Here is a 27,248-nt window from a genome sequence, read left to right as displayed (position 1 = left end):
AATATTCAACAACATTTTCACTGTTAAAAAAAACAAAAAAAAAACAAAACTGTTTGCTGCATACAAATGGAGGCATGCACCTCTGTTAATGAATCACCCTAACAGCACAATGATTTACTTTTTTATACCCTATAAAAATGATTTTGCTACTCATAAAAAATTACTAATATTTAATCCAGAAAATTTTTGTTTGCAGTTTTTTTTTTTAATTGTTTGTCTTTTTTAGGATGATAACATTGTAAAATATGTTGTAAACCTAAATAGATGCTTTCTTTTTTTTTTTTATAAAATTATATTATATAAAATTCTAAAATGATATTCTGGAGGCTTCAGCCTTCAAGACACGGAAGAAGTCAGCATGATGGATTGTTTTAATTCTCATACATTTATTACTGATTTTGAAAAGTAGTTGGAGAGAATGACAATAATTCACAGCTCCTTTATTTATCGAGTGTATCAGAACAATTTTGAGGAGTTTTATTACTAAAAAGAAAAAAGTATAAACACTAAAGTAGCGCTGGGAAAATGATGCAAACCTGTGTGGCTGCATTGAGTCAGCATGTGAGTAAATGTTGTCCAGATTTAGGCCACTAGGGGGCATGACGTGCTGTTAGTTTGTTCAGGTACTGTATTGAGGAGAGACTTGGGAAGTAAAGCAATTTAATTTAAGATTTGTATTCATTTCTTGTGATTATATGTAGTTTTATAGTAGGTAGTTTCTGAGTCTGAAGTCTCTTCCCTTGTATATTTTTAATAGTAAATGTATATTTTTTTATATTAAATTGAATATTTGAAGGTCAAAGCTCAATTCTTTGACTAAATAAAGAAAAAAATCTACAAACATTGTCTATATTCTAGAATGAGATGGGCAAACATTTTAAAATGATTAAGATGATTTAATTATTATTTACAGCAACATGAGGAACAAGCCACTTATTAACACCAGACACAAAAAGCAAACCTTGCATGCACAGTACATGCAGGCTGACATTAATGACTGATTGATTATTAATGCAGATGATAGTATTATCCCAGAGCAGACCTGAGCAAGATGTTGCCCGGCAGCCGCATGTAGCCCACTGAAAGGCTCCATGTCGCTCACAAGGCCATCAGGAGCACTTGGAAATATTGCAGTTAAAATCAATTTAATTGGACCCCGTCAAGAAAAATAATTAACACACAATTCCATCACAAAGGTTGACCCACCGTAGGGGAGCTTCACTTTGTTAGCCAGTTATTATCTCATAGATATGTATGTGCAGGGGTGCCCTATTTAGAAAACTAAAGACTGTTCCATTATTGGAAACTCAGCCATTATTAGGACCTTATATCACATTTTTGTCTGACCCACGGCGGCCTGATCAATTTCTTATGTGGTGCCCCATGAAAAATAATTGCCCACTCTGCTACTAGAGGGAAATTGGTTTGCAGTGTGGGCACAAAATTAAACCGACACAATGAACACATGCACAGTAAAAACTGTGGAGGACATAGTCCTCACGTGGCAGACACCCAGTTCCAGTATCATCGCACGTACAGTAGGCAGGTGAAAACAAATAGAGCAATAAACAGCGCACAGTACAACACAGCACTAATCTACAGAGCTTATACAAGTACAAGTGTTTGATACAAGAACTCATGAGAGGAGCAATTGAGTAAAATGGTTTGTGGTACCTGACTGAATTGCTGAGCAGCAGCACTCACTGAAAAACAACCACTAAAAACAAAAACACAGAAGAGCCATCCCACTGTGAAATACAATGATCGAAGCCTTTATTCCGTACAGCTGGAAAACATCTGCATTAACATTCGTCAAGCATAAATCGCACTGAATGGCTCGAGGCAAACATCGACAAAACTGCATCTGCTGCATCTGGTCCCACCAACATGTTGAGGATCCCTGTTGGAATGATTGAACAGTCGGAATTCTGGGAAGCTCCAAGGGAAAAATAAGACGCCGCCCACGCCACTGAAAGCAAGCTGTAACTCAAACTGCGTGAAGTAAGAATGAATTGAGGTCGTAATGCTTCCATCATGATCGCTGGTGTTGTGAAGTTAGTTTGGTAATGCACAGAAGCCGTGAGTGGGCGGAGGAAGGCAAATAGCCAAGAAAAAGTGTTGTGGGACTAAGAGTGGGAGGCTGTGTTTACTGGAAGGAGGACTTACTACTGGAGACCCAGCAGATATCGAGCTCAGAAAAAGAATCCGTTCAAATGATTTGGCCGTTGATTGTTTTTCTCTCGCCGCTGCTGCCAGCTCAGACTAGACTTGTACAGTACAGGAGCAGAGCGAAAACACTCCTACCTCAGAGTCAGCCATGAGAGATATTCACTGTATGAAACTTCCTACAGTATCAGCCATAAAAATATTTATATACATATATATAGACACCGCGTTCGCCTTTTGATCATCTGGCAACGTTGCTGCCATAAAGGACAGGTCAAGACTAACCTGTGAACAGATACAGCAGTAAGAAAAACAAGTTAGTTTGTTTTTCTAGCTTCAGGTCTCTACATATAATATATCATTGCAAGCCCCTGTGACTGACTGGTGATGTGTTCAGGGTGTACCCTGCACAGGTCGGGGGACTCAGTGTCACATGACTTGATTGTAATCACACTCAAGTCACAAATTTGAGGACTTGAGACATGCTTGACCAACACTGAGAAAAGACTTGACTTTAACTTTGCATTCGTGGCTTAAGACTTGACCTGAAATGATTTGACTTTTTTTTTTTTTAAATCAGTAATTGTCTTTTTGTAAATATTAAGAAGTAACATTTTTCTTAGACATGTTAAAGGTGCAGGTGAGTTGTGTGTATGCCTTCGTCTGTTGCTGACCACATGATGAGCTGCTGTCAGTGTCTTTTCAGCTGCAGCTATTTTAGCTCCTGAGTCCACCTGCATCTGAGCTTCCTGAAATAAATAACAAGCACAGTTTATATTTGACAGGTTACAACTGGTTTGGTTGAAAAAAGAATTTTGGGTTAGCTAATTCCTATATAACCATGGAAAAAGGGCAAATGTATTGATTTTAAAAAGAGTAATTGTGGATAAAGGCTGAGGAGAGAACTGCTCCTTGTTGATAGCGTGTGTGTGTGTGTGTGTGTGTGTGTGTGTGTGGTGATATTCTTAGCCCTTGTCAAACTGAGAACGATTTGCTTATTAATGTCTCTGAGATGCTCAATAAATATGACCCAGGTTTTCAGAACTGTAAACAGCTGATGAGACAACGGAGAGAGTCGAGATTTATCATGCCCTTCAAACTTACATGTAAATTCGACTGCACAGCTGAGGAATAAACACGGTTATTTATGCCCCGCAATCAGTTTGCTACAGACAGCACACACTAACAAGACAAATTAAGCCGGTAAATGAGGCGGAAGGAAAAAAAAATTGAAGGCCACGGAGGAAGGATGAGTGAAGAGGTGATGAAAGAAAAATAATTTCCCAGAATCATATGGGATTCATGCTGTTATACTGCACAGTAAAGAGCTCAGAGATCTCCAGCAGGTCTTATTTTAACATTTATTAAAGTCATTGAAATGTTGCAGCTCTGGCGTTCATCCCCGTGGATGGTCAGAGGTTTAATTAGGGAGGTTTTCTTGACATTTTTCTTACAAAACTCTCTCTATATATACACAAATATACTGCATATGTATATATTGGGCAGTGTGACACTACAAACAACTGTGCCCTTTATGATCCCTGATCCGCCTCCCAATCCACAGAATTAACAAAAAACATAACAAAAATAAAAAAAAAAAAATCATAGAACTACTGCAGTACTGCCACACCTGATATCACTTTATGAAAAGTAGCTCCTTCAACACAAGCAATTTGATAAAACATGTAAAAACCAATGACAAGAGTTCAAGCTGTTTAATGCTACCATCAAGAAACGGCAACAACAGTTTAATTTAGAAAGTGAAGAACATCTGATGAAAAAAAACATGTTTTTTAAAGTACTGAGAGCTGTAATTAAGCTCAGAAGTTCAATCAGGAAGACTATTTTTATGCCTCATTCATCCCTAATTGTCTTTCTCACCCCGCTCTCTCTTTACACGCTTATTCTCAGTCACGCCTATCCATGTGCGTTCACTCTTTACGTCAACTAACCAGATGTAGCCACAGTCTCCATCAACCAATCATGTCGTTGTGTCAGAACGTTAAATCTGTTCACCTCTCTGTCGCTGTCAGCTGTCGTTTCTGCACAGAGTTGTTTCGACTCTCCTCCACCCTGTTCTCCTCCTGTTCTTCTGACCAAGCGCCCAAGTTGAGCTCGTCCAGTTCTCATCTCATCCAGATCATCAGCCGTCCCTTCATCACCACCACTTTACTAATCTCAGCTTCACTACACCCTTAATACGTGATGATGTCACAATGGAGTCTAGCTGCCAACGATTTGCCATGGTGATTTCACCACTGTATGAGACCCACGAACGGCACTGCCTCCCCCTGGCTTCACCCTCCAACGAGCCCTCAGCGACTCTCTCAGTCCAGATCGGCCAGGCAGTTCACATCAGATCGCTTCAGTTCCAAGAGGCTGACCCAGAAGAAGAAAAATAACATCATCTCTCTGTCCTCTGGCTCTGGTGGCTCAAACATGTCTGAGCATGTCCAATAAAACAGCTTGACAGAGCGTCCATGTTTCGGGTCATTTTCAGGTCATAGTGGTGTCTGACACTGAGACAGTGGAGTGGACACACCTCCAACATTTCAAAGCAAAGAAAATGATTTTAAGGCCTAATTTTATGTACTCAGCGATTTTTCTAATGGTTCAAATTTGGCTGGATGACATGTTTCTGTGGTTTGGACAGGAAGTCCATGCAATTGTAAGAAAGGTAAAGTGTCTAAGACTATAGGTTGAGAAAAGTGAGTAGAGGTGTCAGGATTATTGATAAATATTTTGTTATAAGTTACCAGAGAGTGTGATGAAACTCCATCTCTAGTCAGAATCAAGCTTGTGGCGCCCCTTAGTGGGCAAACAGCTGAAGTGGAGAGAAGTTGAAGGCTTTCCTCACCTTTTTCTGTATGTGCCTCTAAATTAATATTAAAACTGTGTTCTTTAATTTCATGCCCTTTCTGTCTCTTCTCAGGACAGCAAAGAGCCTCCAGACTGCTGCCTCAGTGAGTCCTTCACGTCCCCGTCCTGCACGCTGGGCGTTGACCTTCGCCGTGGCCGCCGGCGTTTCTCGGGTAACCTGCAGCTACCCCCGCTGTCATGGCGACAGGGGGAAAGGTCGCGGACGCCTGACGAAGAAATCATGGCCAGGCCAACGTCCCTGCCCTTTGGAGCCCCTCCCAGGATAGACATCACGCCGGTTGATCCTGAATGGTGAGTGGACAGTCAAACGTAGAACACAAACCTTCTCAGTGAAAGAGAAGGAACCACATTTTTCATAACGTAAAGCCACCTGGACACAGCTGAACACCTGTAGAGATCAAACTCAACTTTAGGCTGTTTTTCTTTGTTCCTGTGGAGACTGTTTTGCCGTTTTCACCCCACAACAGTGGCACACACTATATAGAGCAAAGGATGCACAGTCCCTGCTGCTGGCAATATTACATATGCATCAGTAGAGGGGGCAGTCGGACTCAAAACATATCTACTTATGTGCTTAGTATGTGTGTAACTGGATAGGGATATGCTTTAGTTGATGTGGATATTGTGTTTCTTGTATATCAGATAGACACAGCTCTTATTAATGATTGAAGGTCAGGTGTTTCTTGCAGTTTTGTAGTGAGAGATGGGCCCCTGGTGGACTAACTGTGTAGTTATAACACTGTATTTTTGGACCAGTATACACACTGATACCAATGTATCTGCAACGAGCTATCAGACCAAAAGTAGTTGATCTTATGCTGCTTCAGTTGGTGTGCAAAAGGAAAAATATAACAACTGTGTAATGTTGCTTTATCTGTATGTCACCCTCTTTGTGGCAGATCATGTGCAACTTTATTGTAATTTAGTTCAGATTGTGGCAGTATCTTTAATAGTACCTGAATGTGCTTCCTTCACCATGGCAACAGCTGCAAATAGTAATAATAATGATAATATCTTGCTTGTGTTGAAGGTTTGAAGGATTGGGGGTGTGTCAAACTGGACGGGATGTAAAAATGTCAAAATCATCCACTGTATATGGCCTTTGACTTTATGGCCTGAAAAACCATTCTGCAACTGCATTCTCTCTAATTGCCAGCAGGGGGCAACACCACTAGTTTCAAAAAGAAGTACAGTTGTGTGAACTCTTATGGCAAAATGACCCTACTTCTTACTTGGATTATTGCCTCAGCTGTCGTTTTTTTCCTGCTGAATGGACGAATCAAAAACAAACACCGTCCAAGTCACAGTACGTCACCAATGCAGCAGCTCCACGCTCTTGTCCAAATATCGTCACCTCTGGTTCCAGAAAACCAAGATGGCGACGGCCTTTACGCCAGTCTCAAGGCTTCAAAAGGGTAGTGAGTGATGTCATAGTACACTTGTGTCTTACCATCTCAGCCAAACAAGTTCTTAGCAGAAACCAAAATGGTTTTTTTTTATCTTAAAGTACTAATACTAATACCTCCTAGTATCCGGAGGAAATTAGATTAGAGAGGAGCTTTTATGAAAATAGACTACCAAACAAACATACAGTAGCTCAGAGTTTAGTTGTCCTCCTGAGTCAGCAGACAGGGGTGCAGCCTGTGTAGTCAGCCATGGAGGCAAAAATTCAGTCGTGAGAGGAATTCAGAGAGACAGTCTATGGAGAAAAACTGACAGATGGCTTCAAAGAGGTTCTAGTAAACTGTCAGATAACTCAGAAAGAGGAGGGAGGGCCCGGCACTGGCTGGTCTCAGCAGGAGGAGGAGAACTGCTGAATTTGACTGGGGACTGAGTCGGGTGGCGAGTGTCTTCAGTTTGCAGCCTTTGAGGAGAAAACTACAGACCGAGGATGTCAAAAAGCCATCATGGCTGGATGAGATCCGCCCTGAGATGCTAAAGCATTTGATTACTGTTCGATTATTATAATTGTGTTGTCTTGGATGACACAACTTCTACAAGCTGGCAGATGTGGCTGTTGGTTCCTGCTGTGCTGCAGTTATTAGGGTATCACACTGCTCAGCCTCCTCGGGAGGCTCCAGCTGATTGTTGAGTCAGTTTTTGGAGGAGGGATGTGGATTTTGTTTTTGTTGTTGAAGAGCGGAGAAGCTCTTGCAAGAATACTAGAGGGGTCAAAGGCCTAACCAGCTTAGATGTGTTCTGTTGGCTTGAAGAAGGCTTGTGTCCATGTGTCATGTGCATGTCAGGCCAGGAGTACTGGGCACTGCAGCCATTACTATGAGCCATCTGGACCCTGTTTTTTTTTGGAATGAGTGCTGTGTCTGTGCTGTGTTTTTCTTTTTTCTTGGCTGGCTCTGGTCTAAGCCGGCGTTTTGCCTTGTCACTGCACCTGTTTGTGATTTTTTTATTGTCAGAAGCTTTCCTCACAGGTAAGGAGTGTCCAGGTGATCTCAGGATGTCATATCAGCTTTCCATTGATGATGCAGCTCTAATGGCTTCATCCAACTGTGACCTTGAAGGGGAACTTGTGTGTTTGTCAAAATTCCCCATTTTCCTGTGTTTTTGTCTATCTTGTGACCAAAGGGGACAACAATTATTGACATTGGCCTGGTATTGAAGGAGAGCACTGCAGCTGGCAGAAGCAAAACTGAGCTGCAACATAATCCTTCTGGGAAAAGTATGTCCACTAATAGTTCTTGTTTTTTTACCCCGCTGACAGGATTGTTGATCTAAGTGTCTGACAACATTAGAAAAAGGATCCTTCCGGAGAGAGACCATTTTTTCGGATCATTATTGGTCAGTCAAAAACAGCAGCTTTACTTCTCTGTTCAAAGTGACCAAACTGACAAAAAACAGTAATTTTATCTCTGTGGCCTACTGCTGCCTTAACTGGTTTTTAACCCTTTAAAACACCAAAACTCACACAATAACACAAACAGACTAACTTGTTTAGGCAGCATCAGACCAGAGAGTAAAATTACTGTTTTTGTCAATGGAGTCTTTGCTTTGAACAGAGTGATAATAGTGGGTGTTTCTGGTTAAATAAAAAGGATCTTTTTAACAAGAAGGTCTTTCTCCATAGAGACCCTCTCCATAATGTTGTCAGATGCTTAGAATATCAATCTGAGCCTGTCAGTGGCAACACAGTGACTTTTAGTGGTCATAATTACACAGTTGCCCAGAGGGATTATGTGGCAGCTCAGTTTTGCTTCTGCTGGCTACAGCACTTTCCCTCAATACTGGACCAATTTCCGACATTTTTAGTCGCTCATTAGTCTCCTAGACACTTTAACATGAAGAATCAGGGTTGAAAAGTCATTTATGCACTGGGCATGTGATGTATTTAGACATTAATCAAACCATAAAGAATGTGTGTATGGGATTAAACTAAACATGATGTATTCATGTCTTTGGAGCTACTTTGGGGAAATCAAAGGTTAATTAAACACAGTCTGAACAGCTAATTTCTGCAGACAAAGTTATGTTATAGCAGCCATGAGTTCCTCTCATCACACTGAGTAAACACCAGGCTTCAGAAGTCTTATTAGAGCACCTCTCTGCATCAGTGACCAGTATGTCATGTTGCATTCTGCCTGTTGAAGATGACACTGCCGTGTTTCATTATTTATGCACCATGCCTTCAGACACACACACACACACACACACACACACACACACACACACACACACACACACACACACACAGCAACAGGTACTATGTGCAGTTTCAGGTAACACGTACACAAACACAAACAGCAAGCGGCCAGTTGTTGGCGAGCAGCCAGTTGTCCGGTCGTGTCAAATTCAGATACGCTTTTACTTAACAAGCTAATCAGTCCTGATTGGCCCTTTGCTCAAATGTCTGTCCGTGTGTGTGTGTGTGTGTGTGTGTGTGTGTGTGTGTGTTGTTAGTAACGAAGGAGTCAGTTGAGGGCCGCTTTAATAAGAGTTGCCAAGTGTTTCATTCCTTTTAGTTAGACGAATAAGAGCTTCTGGAAAGGTGAGAGCTAATCAGTCCTGATTGGTGCTGCACTGGTGTGTGTGTGTGTGTGTGTGTTTAAGTGTCCTGTGCAGACGTGTGTGTCCTGCTGTAACTGTCAGCAATACTGTAAGTCGCTATAATGCTGGAAAAATAAGATGCTCTCATTTTTAACAGTTTTACATTTTTGGTTCTGGCTCACATACAGTGAGTGCACAAAGTGAAAGTTTGAGGTCACAAGTTCCCAACCCGATTTTTGTTCATAACTTTTTCATGTTCATTTTGCTATTATACCTGCAAATCAACTAGTTTATTAATGTGCAACTTGAGGCAGCATCTCTTAGCATGTGAACTCCATTAATATAAGCATATTCAGGAAATGCATAATATTTATTTTAGTTTATTTTTTGCAATGTTCTTTCATGAATCACATCATCAAATCTTGATGTGTATCAGAAGGTTCTGCTTATTGAGAAGTCACTTGAATGAGGTGCAGTTCCTTTTCCTACCAGAAGAGTGCAGTGTGAACACAGTTGATCTCACTCATAACCACACACACACACTCTCACATTCATACATTCACAAATATAGATTTAAAGCACATACAGTTACACATGTGACACTTTTCATAGACGTACAAAACACATCTAGCAGTCATGAGGGTTATGCATATCACATCACATCCTCTGGATTCAGATCTCAGTTAGCAACACACTGATTTTGGTTTGGCAAAAGGATAGACTGATGCATGAAAGTATTCTTAAGCCTGTTGCAGAATTCTTCAACACTAGAAGGAGATTTTGGACTGCTGTGTTACACAGCACTCTGTAGGGCTGGGCATTATATCGATATTGTGATATGAGACTGACATCTGAACAATCTGACGATGACTTCTATTTCTTTTTGTTGACAGCGGGTTTATTGGCGCCTCTAGAGTCCGTTTGGGCAGCCACAGACTTTATAGCAGGTGAGGTGTGTGTCAGATGTTAGTAACCCTGGTGGTGGTAGAGGCAGACATGTTTGTCCCCCGTGTGCTTCTCCCTCTCGGCTCTTAAAAAGCTATCACACTATGTCTCCTTCAGGCATCACTGCTGCTAAACGTCAGGGTCAGCAAAACCTTCCGGAAGCTCCTCAAGTCTGATTACTTCCTTCCCCAGTGAAGCCTCCAGCTGGTAGCTCTGTGTGTGTCTGAGTGTGTGTTCTCTATGTGGGTCTGTATCTGTCTGTGACGACATTTAAATACCAGTCAGCAGCCACTTCCCTCATCTCTTCTCGGTCCCCTCTTTTTCTACTTGTTCTTATTTAAGTGCTCTCATCGATGTTTGGGAGGAGGAGGAGGAGGAGGAGGAGGAGGAGGGAGCAAGAAGTTATTTTGGGATTCAATTATTTTTCCTGCTGATGTACACAATTGTTTCAGGGCTCACAGATTGATTGTTGAAACTGTGTGTGTCTGGCTGTGCTCGTGCCACCGCCTGAGAAAGCGGATGTGTTGGTGCCGACAAACTGTAAATGAAAGACAGCACCAAGTGAAAATACTGTAAATGTGTGATGTGTACCTTGTGCACGCACAAGACAGATATGTTGAGACGTCAGCAGTAAATGAAAGTCAGTGGATGCACTGACAGCACCTACACATTAGTAATCAGCCCGTCACCTGATGGAGCTTCAGCAGTTGCCACAAACGCTTCATCAGGTGAAGAGAGGTGATCACAATCAGTCCAAACCAGCATGGCTTTCATTACCTCCACCCAGGAAGTTTTTGGATCACTTTGTCTGTTTGTCAGTAGGATTATGGAAAAACAACTGGCCCTGGTTTGTTGATATTTTTCTGTTGAAGTTAGAAATTCCAGTATTGTGGCGACACTAGTTCATATTGTTGAGAGAAGAAATAACAGGAGCAGCAGAGGTGGGGTGGCGGCGGGGGGTGCAGGACAGTGACAGGCATCGAAGCTGTATAATTAACAAGTTTATGGACTGCTGTTGTTAGCCTGTGAGCCATGCTAGCTCCCGCAGTTTATGTTTACAACTCTACCCAGGCTACTTCCTGTCTCCTCTGCTTTTGGCCACAATACATGAGTAAACGTTGCCAGGCGGGTTTTGGTCGGACTTCAGCTTTCGACTCACACTTGGATTTAGTTTCTTTCTACCATTTGCAAATGCCAAAAAAAAAACATAACAGAAGTTGATCCAAATCCAGTGCCAGTGTTTATACAAGAGAAAAAGGTAATAGTCAAATATAGTTAACTGCCTGCACCATCAGTATTGTTTCCTATTAACCTATTAATAGAGTTTATGAGATGTTTTTAATGCAACTTTGACATAATCAGCAAAACTATCAAAAATAATACAGTGAGAGGTGTAAAGTTTTATTGTAATTGATATTTTGGACATGCATGACAAAATAATAATAATAGTGATACTTGCTGGTATGTCCAGTACATTGAATACTCAGTATGACCACAGGTCTTCCCAGAATGCTTCTGCTTGTAAACATGCATCTATATAAAGTCCAAACCACTGGTCCCTGTGATGTATAATGATATAATTTCCCATTAAGAATGAATTTTCTCATTTCCGATTCCTCTCCAAACTCGATTTGTAACTACATTTGTCTGTGCTCCTCACCCTGGGTCAGGACGACACCGGCCCGATTACGTCTTGTCTGCACTCTGTGTACTTTCTTTGTGCGGTGTGTTGTTGAGCGCTGCCCTCTTTGCTAGTGTTCCAGACAGCTTTCATGTGGGTGTGAGTAATCCACGCAGCCAGTGAGCAGAAATTGAATCTTACACTTTTCATTTTAGCACGCGCAGTGACTAAGGCAGACAAATTATGCACCAAGATTGTGTTTGTCTTAATGGGAAGTTCCAGATATTCATAAGATTAGAGAAGATAATGGAATCTTTTATTGATCCGTCAGAGGGGAAATTTGTTTTTTACAGCAACGCAAGGACAGAAAAAAAGAACAGCTCCATAATAAACTTGTATAAATAATTAAAAAGTTTGGATGCCCAGATGAATTGAATGCCAGTTATCAGCTGAGTTGGTGTCATTGTTTCATGCCAAATATTCTGAAGGAACACTTAACCTCACACATGGAATTCCTGACGATTGATTGTGTACCAGCCTCCATGTGAATGAATGAAAACTAGGTTCTGTTTTTTTTTTTTTTTTTTAAGGCAGATGTTACATTTTTTACAAGTTCTTCACATGAATGTCCCTCATGTTTAGTTGTGACCAGCAGCTCTGTAGGTCATTCGGTAATACCTGCCATTTGGCAGCCAAAGTTTTTGCCCCAGGAGGCTGAAATTAGGCTTATATGTGTGAACTGGCTGAAAATAGCCGGGGCGAGGGAAGTTGCCTTTCGCAAAAAAGGCACATAATTTCATCATCAATTTCAACTGTCAGTCATAGAATCTTACACTTTAGCCACGCCCCCTTTCATAACTCATGACTTGTTTGTCATAGAGTCTTATGGCAGGTGGCGCTGGACTATGCAGAGTTTTTCCATTGGAATGACTTTGTCTCATTCCTTATATTTAGGCCAATGGTTGTTTGTGTCTGGATGCATATATACACATACTGTGTGTTACAGTATTTGGGCGGAGCTATTGCAAATTCATGCTTTTTTTGTTATTTAAAAGTTTTTATTGTGAGATAGCAAGTAGTGAGGTAGTAAGTGACGTAGTGGTGGGATTAGTAGCAGCAACGTCAGCAAAGTATAGTATATGTAGTAATATGACACCGCCACCTATAATAGTGTACATTAGAATATTATATAATATGATTATAGATGGATGTAAGTCCCAGCAGGATATTGTACCATATAAATGCGTGTAAAAGGTATTAATCTCCTTTGGCCTTTTGCATATTGTTGTCAGCAGATTAACTAAATGTTTTGGACACAGACCAACTGAAAAAACTTCTAATAGTGTGGCTTTGATTTGTTGGTGCTGCTCCAGTTGAAAAGATCTTTGCGTAGCATTTTGGCCATTTTATCTGCGTACGGTTAAAATGATCTTTTTCTGTTGAATAGGTGCTCTTAGTGCAACGCCACTCTCAGTCTGCAGGGGGGCGGGGGTGGCATGCTGCTCATGTCAATTTCAACAAAACACCAGCAGTCAACATGCATCCAGTATTTCCACATCATTTTGCATGATTATACAGCTTAGCTAGTAGAACATTGGATGGCCAAATACAATCCAGTTTTACTCTAAATCCTCGGGGCGAGCAGTTGTGTCAGCCACAGTTTCATCAGCTTTGGGAGTTTTTGGTTCAGAAATAATCTGTCATATTTACCTCGGCTCCTCTCCTGGTTGTCAGTCTGTGTTGCGTTGCAATCCTCTCATGTGCAAGTGTGAATTAAATGTGAGACTCAGAGCATTTCAGTCTGTTAGGCTGTGAGTTTACAAGGATTGTTTTTTTTAATGGGATAACTGTCTGCATGCCACAGTATACTCAGACAGGATAGGATCGAGGATGAATCTTCATCACTCTGTCTCTGTTCTGTAGGATTGTTCATGATATGCCCCTGAAAAACTGTGAGACATAATCATGAGAGTGATATTTTTAATACATTTTACAAAATGAAGCAGGAATAGTAGCCTGTTTTGTAAGACTTCATACTTGCCATGCATTAAATAAACTGATCTCTTATTGTATACATGCATTATAAAGTCTACTTTGCTGAATTTAAGACCAAGTTCTCATCTGCATCAAACCAAAATAATTCAGAATTTTTCTTCTACATTCCTACAAAGGTGCATGCAGGTCATCATACAGAGGAGCCAACAAAAAGCTAGTATTAGTAACCTGCATTGTTTGTACCAAACTGACTAACTCGTGCACTCAGAGCACCAGCTGAGACGGTCACAGATCTCGTATAAGCATGCACTGCTACGTCCTGTGAAAGCCACGCCCATCTGGGAGAAATGCAGAGTTTTTAGGGGGTTCCGTTCCCTCTGTGAGAACTTAAGACAGAAGTAATCGATCAGATTAAGACCAGTCTGTAGATAACACCATTACAGCTTCAATTAAACAATAAAGACACTTTTTAACCATAATGTTTTTAACCTCATTATAGCTTTTAACATGAATTTACTAAATTTTTAATTTGTAACAGATTAGATGGAGTGTTTTATTTATTTTATTTGTCACACAGAGGAAATATGAACAAGGTCACCTTCAGATCATAACACTCTTTGTTCAGCCTTTTCTCCATCTGTTGCAGATTTCACTGCAAATTATCTGTACCCCTTTGATATTGGTCTCCTCTTTGTTTTTGTTTTTCAATTTTCCATTTCTATCAGCTTTTATCCTTTGTATTTGCATTGATTGCGTGCATATATTTCATATGTATAAATAATTCACAGCGTCTTTTCAACCCTTTTCAACCGACGCTGCTAATATTGCTGCAGGTGAAAATGTTTATTGTGATACACCTGCACTCCAGTGTTTATTATCTGCTTGCTCTTTGTGTGTTTCTGTTTTTCCATGACCCTCTGTGAATGAGTGCAGGTCTGTTAATCCGGCCCACAATGCACTATTGTTTTTCGTTCATCTGAGAGAGACAGAGTGTGAAAGAGAGAATAAGGAAGAGAGGGTTTTATGTAACCAGAGATGCTACATTAGGGCTCTCATCTCAAGACCTAAGCCCATCACACGCACCATCACCTCCATTTGACCCACAAACTCATGATAAACACACAGAGACATGCAAGATCCCCTTCACTCCCAACACACACACACACACACACAGGTCCTCAGGATGTTCTGGTTGCCCTGCTCAGGGTTTCTCAGTGGGAGACCAAAGACTAAGGCAACATGGGGCAGGCTGAAGCGTCTTTCTTGCATGTTGTGACATTATGGAAAGTGACAGGTGGGGCTTGGGGAGACTGTAGGGATGTTTCTAAAATCTTTAACCCTATACTTGCTCAGCAAGGTAGGGTACAGAAGATCAGGAAATTGGCAGGATATTGGTCATCGGCTTCCTCTTGGAACTGCATTGGTTCAAATTAGCATGTGGTTTAACAAGTGTTCAAAGGAGAATAGGTTGATATTAATTCAAAACACAGTTAGTAGTTGGCACAGCAAAGCAAAAGAGCCTCAGGGCTGCTGCTAATGATTTATTGAATATTTTATCTAATTAATCATTTAAAGAGATCTCACAGTCACTAAAGTGAGACAAATGCTCATCACAGTATCCCAGACCCCAGTGAGACTTTGACAATATTTGACCAGTATTAATATCTCCCCAAGGCATTTAGATATAATATAAATTTACAATAATATAAAATACAGAGAAAAGGCAGCAAATCCCTTAATTGTGGTCAGTTTATTGTAATAGATTATAAGAATCTATCCCCCTTTATGCCACTCACAAAAACAAATAAGTACATAAAAAGTTATATATAGCGAATGTCTGAGTAAATAATGATTCATAAAAACTAAAATTACTTTCCAAAGTGGAATGTTTAGGATGAAGTAAGTAGCCTGAGGGAAGAAGCTGCTCTTCAGTCTGGCAGTACAACACTGGATACTTCTGTATCTCTTATCAGATGGCAGCAGGGTGAAGATTAAATATACATTGTGCAATATGGAGACAGACAGAATCCTGGGTTGGACAAAGTGTCTCCCTCTGTGAAGGCAGGACTGTAAACCAATACCTCCAAGCACAGTGAGCAAAGTAATTCTTGCAAAGGTCGGAGGTTACAAACCTTTATGTCCATCTACGGGACGACATAAGAGCAGTTGGCTACAGAAGAAAGATTTGAGGGGCATCTTTGAAGAATGTACATCCACTGTCAAATGGAGACAGCTCAGTCTTCTTCTGAGACGTTTTTAACAGTCAGTATCACAAGAAGCAGGCAGAAGAAATATGTAGTGAATTGTGGGTAAATCTTAGTGTTTCATGCTAGTGTACTGTCACAGCACAGGCATCTCACAAATATTCCTGATGCTCAGTAGATGGGTACCAATGATGTGCCGCACCGTTTCAGCTTCCGCTGCCGTGCACATCCTCCAATCAGAATGTTTTCTGTTGCTTCTCTGTATAAGTTAATAAGAACAAGGCACAGGAATTTTACCTTAAGTTTCCTGAAGAACTACAGCCATTTTTGCAGTTTCTTCATTATTGTGGAGAGAGTTCTCTGTGACATTGATTCCCTAAAACTGCTCACTCACTCCACTCCACCGCTCCACCGATGTAGACAGAGGTGTGTGTCTTTGTGTCCTTTTTTTCTAAAATCAGCAATCAGCTCCTTGGTTTTGCTGACGTTGTGCAGTAGGTTGTTTTCTGTGCACCACTCTGCAAGACTTTTGATTTCCTCCCGATATGAAGTCTTATCATTGTTTGAAATCCACACGATTGTGATGGTTGGTGGTGATGACGTTTACTTCCTGTTCAGTGTTAAATAGCAAATGTTAGCATGCTAACACACTAAACTACAATTTGAACATGCATGCAGTTCAAAGCACTGCTGTGCCTCCCAGAGCCATTAGCACACTCTTGCTTTGTTTATAATAAACACTGAATCAATAATCCAGTCTATTATTGTCAATTACTTTTCTGGGAGTGGAATAATTAATTAATTGACTAATCATTTCAGCACTTAAGACATTAATTTTTATGGGTCCAGATGCCTGCATCATGCATCATCGGTCTGCACAGGAACGACACAGTGAGGAGCTGGCAGAGCTCCTTCACTGTTGGCCGCAGGGCCTGTTGTATATCTCCGTTCTTCCTGTGCTGCGACACTGCATTGTGTGCTTCCATTCAAGCCCTCAAGGATTTAGGAACTAGAGTTTAATGTGAAATGAAATGGCCCAGTAACTCTAAATCAATCTCTTTCAATCTTTCATCTCTTTTAAAATGACTTGCTGGCATTGGTTTTCTTGCCCTTCTCATTTCGACTTTGTCATCCATCTTTTGTCATCTCCCTGTTCGGAGCAGTAATCTCACTAATGTGCGAGAGCCAGCGGTAATATTTTAAGATTTTGTGTGCAGGCATTTTATCTTTAATATCATGACTTCAGCAGGAGCACTGGTTTCAGGAAGACATGGCAGGTAGATGGAGAAGCTGAAAATTCTTACTTTCATTTTCAATTCTCTGAAGTGGTGTTCAGCCATGTCAGTAATGTCAGTGGGTCCACCGCTGTGGCTGAAATATTTCAACAGTTCAAAAAGACTTTGTCTGATAAGTCATAAGGCTCATATATGCCCCCTTTGACACCCCCTTTATCCTGTTCAAATGCTGTCACTGCTGACAGACTTCATATGTCCTTTACATTTCCATTAACGTTAAGCAATAAATGCACTAGGAGGCATTGCCCAGAGTCAGAAGTTACCCATAAGGAGAAGAAGAACCATGCCATGAAGGTTGATGGTAGTGCCCAGAGAATAGTGCCACAGTCATTAACATGTGAACATGATACCAGTGATATTTTAATCTCCTCTGTCCATGGACTCTCATCCACCACTGATGTTAATGGTGAATTTAAACAAGCTAAAACTAAAGCTGTCTTTATGTTGTCTAATTGTTTAACTTAATTTGTCAGACTGTTGTAAACTCAGCTGCTGGTTGAGACAAAGCAGCTCCTCCTCTGTGCGTGTCAGAGACCCGCAGGCAGTGAATCACATGAGCAGACAGAGGACAGGATGAATAAGACTGACTGATGTCTTCTAAACATCACTCAATAAACTGATCTGTTTACATAATTGACATTTTAGATTTGCTTCCAGTGAGATATTAATGAGTTTGTACACTGACTTTGCTGTTCTAAACATTGCTGTTGCTGCTTTGGTTATAGTTGGTTATACAAATATTAATTTCTAACTCTGTTCTGAATTCATTTCTATTTTACTTCATTTACTAATGAAAAAGAACCGGTGAGAGTACTGCTAAAGTACCGGGTCAATAAGCAGTATCGGTAAGAGTAGTAGTATAGATAAAATCTTAACGAAAACAAGACCATCATTTTTATGGGTCCAGATGGATAAATTTATCAGTCTGCACATGAACAACTCAGTAAATGTGTGATGAATCGATGAATCCTAATGACGTTGGTGAACTCTGGACTTTTCCAATAGTGCCATCAGCAAGTCAAAATGCTCACTTATCAACATCAACATCTGCAAGATGGCCACAAAATTTTGTACGGTACCCATGTGATGATTTATTTTGCTGATTCCCTCAAGCCTCCCCTGGTAGAACTGCGATCATTTCATCTTAGCTGGGATAGCCGTATGATCAACACAGTTTAAGTGGCCTGTGGCTTACATTAAGTAACTAAAGATTTCATTATGGACGTGACATCTGTCGTGTCACTTCCGTTGCATGAGTGACATCACAATCATGTGTTTTAAATTATATTTCTTTTCCTAACCCTAACCAAGTAGTTTTATTGCCTAAACCTGACCAAACTGTGACCATTTTGCAAAGTAAACTACTAGTGTGTCACGTGAGTTATGCCGACCCATGAGAGACGTCACTTCTGTCACATGACATACATAACGTAGCTATTTAGCTCAAACCGCACCCTTTTCTTTTATTGCCTAAACTGAACCAAGTAGTTTTTGTTTCTAAAACTAACCAAACTGCAAACATTTTGCAGCATAAACCACGTATGTAATATCATGTGAGTTATTTCATGTGATCTATGTAATTAAGTACCAGTAAACCTGACACTGCTGATACTGTCCATCAGTAATATCTACTCTGGTGTGTGGGTATGAGGATGTGTTGCACATTCTGTAGGAGGCCTCTGTGTTTATCCCTGTCCACATTGGAGGATGATGATGCATCCTCAAGTGTTGTGTGAAAATGAGGGGGCCAACTCAGGAAATTCCTTCAGCATTGCTTTCAGAATCCGCGTATTCAGTTCTTCAGCTTAAATCTCTTACATTTTTGGTTGACTGTAGGTGTAATGAATGTATTTCAAAGAGGAAACAGTCGGGCAGCGAAGTGACTGGACATGAGGAAATTCTCGTTTAAGCCTCGTCACAAGACCGTTCTCTGTCTCTCGGTCAGGACAGCTGCTCCACCTGCGGCATCACTGATGAGATTTTCATGCAGAAAATCAGCGTCCATCTCAGCATCTCAAAGGGTCTCTTTTGGAGAGTAACACATCAGTTCAGCATCTGCTCCCCTGTCTAGTTCAACTATGTCAAAAACACATCTCCATGGCTGTTGACTGCACACCTTACATCACGCTCATGTATTTTCAACACCAACATCAAGTGATTTCACATTAGTGCTGCCGTCATTTCTTTGCCTGTGATCGCAGCACATGAATGGTTGGATTTGTGTGCAGAGCCAGCTGGTGCGCAGTCCACTTCATGGGACTTAATTTGTCAGACTGAAGGCGTCATTGTTGTGTCAGCCAGTCGGTCCTTTGAAAGATTTCCTTGCGCTTTTCTCCATTTTGACGCTGTTCCATGGAACAGAGGCTGAATCATCTAACACACTTCAAAGACCCAAATCATGCTTATGTTAACCTTAAAGTTTACCTGTGCTCCGGGGGAGAAGTGCAGGACAGAAAAAAAGACTAGCGAAACATGCGACTTTGACTTTTATTTGTTTGTATTTTAAATAAACATCAGTAGTTTATTGTATGATTAGAAATTATATTGTGTAACGGTTGATTATTTATCCATTTTGTTGCTTTTGGGGGAGCTCGGGTCTCTTTTGTGGTAATCTGGTAATTGGAACACTTACAGTACTTTGCAATCAGTTCAGCTACCAGTATGGGCTGCTGCTAAGATGTATTAGTCAGCAAGAAAAATCCAGGTCAGTTATTATCCTGTCATGCTATCGCTTGTGTGTGTGGGTGATGAATGACCCTGGAGCAGCTAATCTTAAATTCTGCTGGACTGATCAATGTGCACTCTCATGACTGTATGCTGAAGGACCTCTGTGATTCACAGTTTTTGAAAAACCTTTTAAAAAAGCCCTTTTTTAGCTCCACGCTTGCAACAACTGTGACCGGAGCCTTTATGTTTTTAAGTTATCCCAGTCTTGCAAACACTCTGAGGGGATTTCTTCAAACTTGGTACAAATGTTCAGTTGGACTCAAAGATGACCTGATTAGACTTAAGTGGTCAAAGGCCAAGGTCACAGTGACTTCATGTCCATCCAGTTCTCATGAAGGCGATATCTCATGAACGCTTGGAGGAAATTTCTTCAAACTTGGTTTAAGTGTCCACTTGGACTCGAGGATGAACTGACGTTTAAAGGTCAAGGTCATGGTGACACATTTTTGGCTAATAACTCAAGAATTATCAAATATATAATAGTTTAAAATGATATGGTGATGATCATTAATGACATCATAATGTTCAGCTCTCTCTCAGTCCTCCGTACTCCTCTGAAAAAAAAGTGATTTCATCTATTTCACTAAAATACACTTATTACTCCTTCAAAGTCTTAACTCCATATATTATATGAGTCTGGATGTAAGCTGTAACTTGACTGGTTGGTGGAGACACAACTGTGAGGCTGTATTTCTATTTTTATATGACCATGGACAGCTGACTCCTCACTCGTCTTAACTGGCCACTAGGGGCTGCTGATGATCAGTTTGAAATCTTGTTTCAGCTCGGGACAACGTATTTGAGGCTCGTGTTAATGTTGGCAGGACATTGCAAATCTCCGCTGGTTGCATCTGGCAGTTGTGATGGCATTGCAGTAGGTGCTTCATCATCTGTTGCCTGGTGGGGATCTGAGTGCACCCCTCTAGTTTTTAATAGTGTGTTACCGTTTGCTAAGTATCCTGTTCTTTGGTTATTTGTACTGGGATATAAAGTAGGAGAACGACAGAAAATAAATGAATGCCGCGCACCAATCGGCTGATTTTAAACCGCGAACAAATGTTACACACTCTGGCCGGCTGTGCTCCTATGACGCCTTGTATTACTACAAGAGTTTTCTTCTTCATATACAAGCTTGGAAAGACTATTTTCAAAAGGGTTTATTGGCAAGAGTTTAGTGAGAAAGCACTCCATGCCTCGATGGTTCAGAATCATCAGTGACTCACAACCAAAACAAATCAGTCCACAGAGCAGACGAGCGAGTGCTCACATTTCCAACACTCGTCACGCTGCCATTCTGCCTCTTCTGATGTTCCTTTTGGATTTTTCTCCCTCATCTTCTCTGTCTCTGTACCTTTAGGGCATAGCCCCTCTTTTTTTGTGTCCTCTTTTCATCACTCAGAAGTAGCCCTTTGTGAGTGTGGATTTGTATTTGGAAAGAATTTATCTATCAATTCTTTATTTCTTTTCTCTGTGGCAATCTCATGGTCGGGTTGCTTCCATTCAGACAGAATTATGGATGGGTAAAAGTGTGTATATGCATGTGTGAGAGAGAAAATGTGATGATTGTGAGGGAATATGCTTCTAAAATCCAATAATTTTAGGCCTAAAATGTCTTAAAATGCCTTAAATACAATTTTTGACAGGTCTTAAAAACTGATATTATAAAGTTAACTTTACTTTTATGTTTCTTTATCATCTGTCTTGCTTTTAAATGTGTTTTATGGAAATTATTGATATGACCACACTCTAACAAATCGACAAGACAAAATCAATGTGGAACCAATATGCACTCATCCAAACTGTGCATTTTTTTTCAAATTCCAAACACAACAAATTAAACTCTTCAAGCAAAATACTTTGTAAGTAAATAATTTTTGTAATGGAAATCCCTGGACCAGACAGAGACTGGAGGGACCCTCAGTTCTCGCAAGAAGTCGTAGCTCAGATGTGAGATATTTTGGTTCAGTGTTGAGTTTTTGGCTAAAATCACTGTTTCAGTCCCCGTTGTGTTAGCCTAATGAGCTAAACCAGTGTTGATTCGACAGGAAAGAACATCACGTCAAACTGTGTTTGAAAAAAAACAACAACAATTAATTATATAATAATAATTAAGTAAATGAAACCAGACTTGTTAAAAAAAATCTAACCTTACTGTGAAAGGTTTGAGTTCACTCCTTAACTGACAGTACTAAAATAAATAAAACTGTGCCTAATAGAAATGATTACCTTTATAATGCTGCTAGTATAATGTTAGTTATTTAATACAGCAAGTTAACACTTTACTTGTTTTGGTTAGCAACACTGGTTAATTATGTACTGGTTAGACATGAAGAAATAATATAAACATTTTTGCCTTCATTTCCTTTGCCTTCAGTTTTAACCCCTTTTTAACTACAGGAGAGTCCGCGCTCCCGTTTGCATACCTATTTTTAAATGCTGGTAGAGTTGCAATAAAATAAAAGAGCGATAATTCTTTTTGCATATAAAACCGGAGGAGTTTCACTGACATATCACACATTCAACGTGTCCCAGAGCGCTGTTTCCTCCCACTAATGGGTTTTCAGAAATCCAGTAAAAAGCTCACACAACACTTCCTATGTTGGAATATACGTCATCACGTTGTGAGCATGAACGATCACGTGGTTTTCATGCTCATTTCAACACAGTAAAAAGGTTTTTCATTTTTTCGTGTTTTATTGCACTTGTTAGCAATTTATTTAGTCAGTATGGACATAGGTCCATACATATTATTAAAATTTGGGATATAAGGGTTGTATTGATGTATAGCAAAATGCTAAAATGCTCCAAAAATGGCAGCATGTAAAAATGTAAAGATACGCTCTGGCTTTTATGGTGGGTCAAAAAGGGTTAAAAGGAGCAATTGTGCATCCAGAAATGAGTACAGCAGTGCAGATAGCACGTTGGAGCCAGAGACCATATATTAAATAGGTTGAAATCCTATTTAATATATGATCTATGGTTGAAGCAAGTTACTAACTCACTCTAATTTCTGTGAAAAGGGCAAACAGTAATGACGCAGGACATGCTGGCTGTAGTGTTGGTGTTGTTTTCAGAGAAGCCAGTATTTCAACTCGGTGTGTTTCCTGAATGATGACATGTCACGGCCTTTTTATGATTTATTAGGGTACATATATTACAGATTTCTCCTTTAAAGTCTCCTTTAGACCGGCAGAAACCTTGTATTATGTGTTTGCTTTCTTACTGCAGAAATACTTTTATGTGCATACTTTAGAGTGTTTATTTGAATGAGTTGACCTTTGAGCAGTGTGTATGTTTCTCCTCACTCATGCCCATTAAGCTGTTTGCTTTTATCCTCTGTCCAAATTGCCATTTTTTTTTCTTGGCTTGCACTCACCAGTTGCCTGCCTCACTAAAAGGTCACAACATCATCAGCAACATTACCACAAATCCTGGCTAAACTAAAAAAATAAATAAATAAATCTGACAACCTGTTACCGTGCCTGCCTGCCTGTCGTCACAACAGCCACCAGCCAATCCTCAGCAGGAGAGGCGTGGCCTGCGCTCGCTGCGTGCCTGCTCTCAGCTCCTTGTGTATATTCTGAATGAAACAGCGAGTGAAGCATTTGCCTGCGTGCTGTGCTGTGCTCCGCTCACCGCTCTGACTGTGCATAGTGAAGGGAAATCTGACTTGAGGCTCGGCATAGTGGGAGCCACTCTGTGCCACACCGGGAGTGCCTTTGGGAGAGGTGGGGGGTTGTTTGCAGAGAGGAGGAGGTCAGTCAAGCAGGGGTTGATGGAGGGGAGAGCCAGGCAGGAGGAGGAGGCAGAGAGCAATTTTCAGCCCTTCTGAATCTTTCATAAGGGAGATCCTCCAACATCAAGCTGCCTGGATGGACTGAGAGGAAGAGTTGGTACTGAGGTGGCATTTAGCAGGCACCAGCACAGGCAGAGGAGGCAGAGTGATAGAGCGCCGGGGCGTGCAGGAGGGAGATGGAAGAGAAGCAGTGTTGAGAAGAGGAATTCTTCTCTCCTGTGTGACCCTGCTGTGGGTAAAGCTCCTCTGAAGCTCGGTGCACGAGCCAGAGGAAAAAAGAGAAGCAGAGGGCTTGACTGCTGGCTGGCTAATCCTTAAACCCGTGAAGAACGGGGAAAAGGGCGAAGGATAGAAAGCAACACAAACAACAAAAAAGGTATGTGTGAGCCAGCCTTTTGCTGGTTGAATGCTTGTGCGTGAGGTAGCTTCAGTCATTCTGCTGCAACATCTCAACCCAGTGTGAACTTCTCTGGCAAAAATCAGCTGTGCATGAGCAGCTGAATTTTGGACAGAATTCGAAAGAAGAGGGAAACTCCACAAAGCCCGCAGGGATGTCGTCCAACGAGCTGAGCGTTGAGATGGACTCCTGCATCCGGACGTTCAAGGAGCACATGCACCTGGAGCTGGAGCCGCCCAAAATCCCAGGTGTGGTAGGAGGGAAGAGGGGCGCCACGTCACCCAAACTGTCCCCGAGAAGCTCCCCGCGCCTCTTCCGCAAGCTAATGGTCAACAAGAGCATCCGACAGAGGCGACGCTTCACTGTGGCCCACACCTGGTAAGACCCGTGGTGGAAGGGGTGTCATTGAAATAAATAAAGGGAGAAAAACAGGGTTGAGATAGGAGGGGGCGGGAGAAAACGTCCAGGGGTTGAGGGATGTGACAGAGGATTAGAGTGAGGAGAGATAAGATGGAGAGGGGATGGAAAGAGGAAACCAAAGAGACTTAATGGGGGTTGAATTGGTGGGGAATTGGAAGAGGGAGAGGGGGAGATTAAGAGAGATAGCATGTAAGACTGTGTTGTTGGGAAAATAAAAGCAAGGAGGGGAAGGAAAAAGGATGAGAGGTAAGAGATGGATAGAGGAATCGTGTTAGAAGAGATGTAGAGGGGTTAAATAGACAACCAGCAAGGGGGAGAAAGAAAAGAAAACGGGGTGGTTGGTTAAAAAAGAAAGAAAACAAGACTTTTGACTCAGTGAGCGAGGTCAAAAATGTATGATGCTGCCTGGTGATGTGTCACTGGGTTAGAGGATTACATAATGGAATAAAATCACATTAAGCAGACTCCCCTGTCCTCCATTTTGATGTTGTGTATCTCTGCCTATACCTGGGTGAAGTGTGTGTGTGTGTGTGTGTGTGTGTGTGTGTGTGTGTGTGTGTGTGTGTGTGTGTGTGTGTGTGTGTGTGTGTGTGTGCGCGCGCGTGCGTGCGTGCGTGCGTGCATGTGTGTGTGCGCGCGCGGGATCAGTCCTTGTTTTGGATGACTGCAGTGATCTGGAGGGAGTGTTAGGTGCGTTATGCAACCTGGTGCTTCTTAACCTTTTTGGTTCACAACCTCAATGAACAAATGGATGTCTACATAACACAAGAGAAAACGACAAACACGGTGGAACGTCACACTGCACGCAATCTGGTTGCATTCACATTTTGTTGTGTCATCCACACTGATGTTATTTCTCTTGCTGCATTTCCTAGAAGAAAAAGCTGCGAGTCTGACTTTCTGAATTTAACAAGATCATAGAGTCAGGAAAATGGTACATTCACTTAGGGTTGAGAAATATATTATTATAGCAATATCTTGATATAGGACTAGAAATCTGATGATACAATACACATCATAATACAGGAGTTACTGCAGTCCAAATACCGAGTTTGAGCCTTTGACAGCGTGTTAAATAGATTGATCTATACGATCCATAGTTGAAGTAAGTTAGAGTAAGACTCAAGGAAGCTCAGGTCTGCCTGAACACTGCAGGAGTGCAAGACAAGTGCAGCATTGTAATTTGACAACAACAAGCAACGAGTCCTACACTGTAAGTTGATCAGCTGTCTATGCCTGTCAGTTGTTTGTCAATGTAGAGTTAAGCCCGTTATCCTGAAAACAAAAGCCCACTGCTCTGAAAATCCACGCTCTGGAGTTACCTGGTGATTCCACCAGTCTGCGCCACGGTTCTGATCCGTCCACCACACGGCTGCAGCGCCAGCCAGCAGCGCTTCAGACGCAACCGAGCCAATCAGATCAACATGAAACAAGCAAACAAATCATTCTGCCCCAGAATAGAAATATGATTCATTACAGTAAATATATTATAGATTTTTAACTTAAAATCTATTTATAGGAAAAGTGTCATTTAAAGAACATGGCACCATATTCATAAAATGTGAGTTTTTATGCAGTCAGAACAGTGTAGATAAATAACAATACTGCCGTCTTGTGGTTTGGGGTTCAAACACACAATGAATCACTTTGAAATCACGGTGCAGTTTTTTGAGAATCTATACAGTATCACAAAACATATCATGATAGTCAAGTGTATTGATATTTTCTTACACCCCTAATGGTATAAGTTTTGTCTTTCCTTAGTTTTGAAAGCTGCATTACAGAAAAGTGATGTCATTTTCTGAACTTACCAGACTCTTCTGTTTATTACCCACTTAGTTATTATTATTTCTCATTCATCTCAATGCACTAATGTTTTGTGAAAGCACCAATCTTCTGTACATTACTGTCGCATATTTGTTTCTGTCCATATTGCCCAGCCCTGTATGTTACTTTTAGAAGAATGTGTATATCAAGACCCCACAGCTGAAAAGAAAACAAACAAACAAAAAAAATCCATAGATTCTGTTTGGTCCTGTTTACAAGCCATACCGCCGAGCCCTATACTCACATATTTATTTCACATACTTCATACGCCTCTGTCTTATTATTTGCATCATTTTGCACCCATCCCCCACCCACTCCCCGACTCTACCTCCTCATTTTGCAGCAGTTAGGCACTATAGTACACTAGATGTGAGGGGAGTGCTTGCTGTGTTATGCAATGTATGGATTAGAGACTATGGGGAAAAGAGCTGCTGTGATTTGACTACAAAGCCTCAAGGTGACTCTTGTCTTTCATTAAAAAAAAAAAAACAGCAGTTACAATAAATCTGTTCAGATTAGGCAAACAGTGGCACTTTGTTTTCTTTATTTTGCGAGGCTTGTGAAGGTGAAAACCAGCATCTACAAAAGATCCATAAACATATCTGAGATGGGTTGCGTGTACACAAATTTGTGATGACATGATAAAGCCGGCTGTTACTGTTTGCATGGGGTGGGATAGGGAGGGAAAGGAAGTAAGTCCTGATATGAATCTGCTCCTGTATAATGTATCTTATAAACAGATTATATGTGCATATCTGTGTCATGTTACTGCGGTCATAAACTGTATCCGTGTGAGACCTTATTTTTTGACACTACATCCATATGTGTCTTTTTGGATGCACATATTGCATTTGTAAATATAAAGGATGTTTATTTATCTCTTTTCTCCTTGGCTCTCTCCTCCTTCCACGGCAGCAGCAGCAGCAGTCAGAGCAGGGGACTCATGTCTGTTTATCTCTCCTCTCTCTCATTGTAT

General features: G+C 41.0%; 1 protein-coding gene across 2 annotated transcripts in view; it reads left to right on the top strand.

The window, feature by feature from the left end:
• The window catches only part of pde4ba (phosphodiesterase 4B, cAMP-specific a), a 221,552-nt gene that overhangs the window by 41,071 nt on the left and 153,233 nt on the right, over positions 1-27,248 (top strand). The window contains exon 3 of one of the 2 annotated variants that reach the window (XM_084723727.1): positions 5,099-5,337. In XM_084723727.1, the coding sequence (XP_084579853.1) occupies positions 5,099-5,337 (239 nt within the window). Of the gene's footprint in view, positions 1-5,098; positions 5,338-23,984; positions 24,404-27,248 lie in introns of those variants that run through there. The other variant, XM_084723728.1, reaches the window with a different exon arrangement.

This window comes from Lutjanus erythropterus, chromosome 7, assembly GCF_056507025.1.
Source record: "Lutjanus erythropterus isolate fLutEry1 chromosome 7, fLutEry1.hap2, whole genome shotgun sequence".
In the NCBI taxonomy this organism is placed as follows: Eukaryota; Metazoa; Chordata; class Actinopteri; order Lutjaniformes; family Lutjanidae; genus Lutjanus; species Lutjanus erythropterus.
Note: the sequence above shows the minus strand (reverse complement) of the source record. Positions and strands in the feature narration are given on the sequence as shown.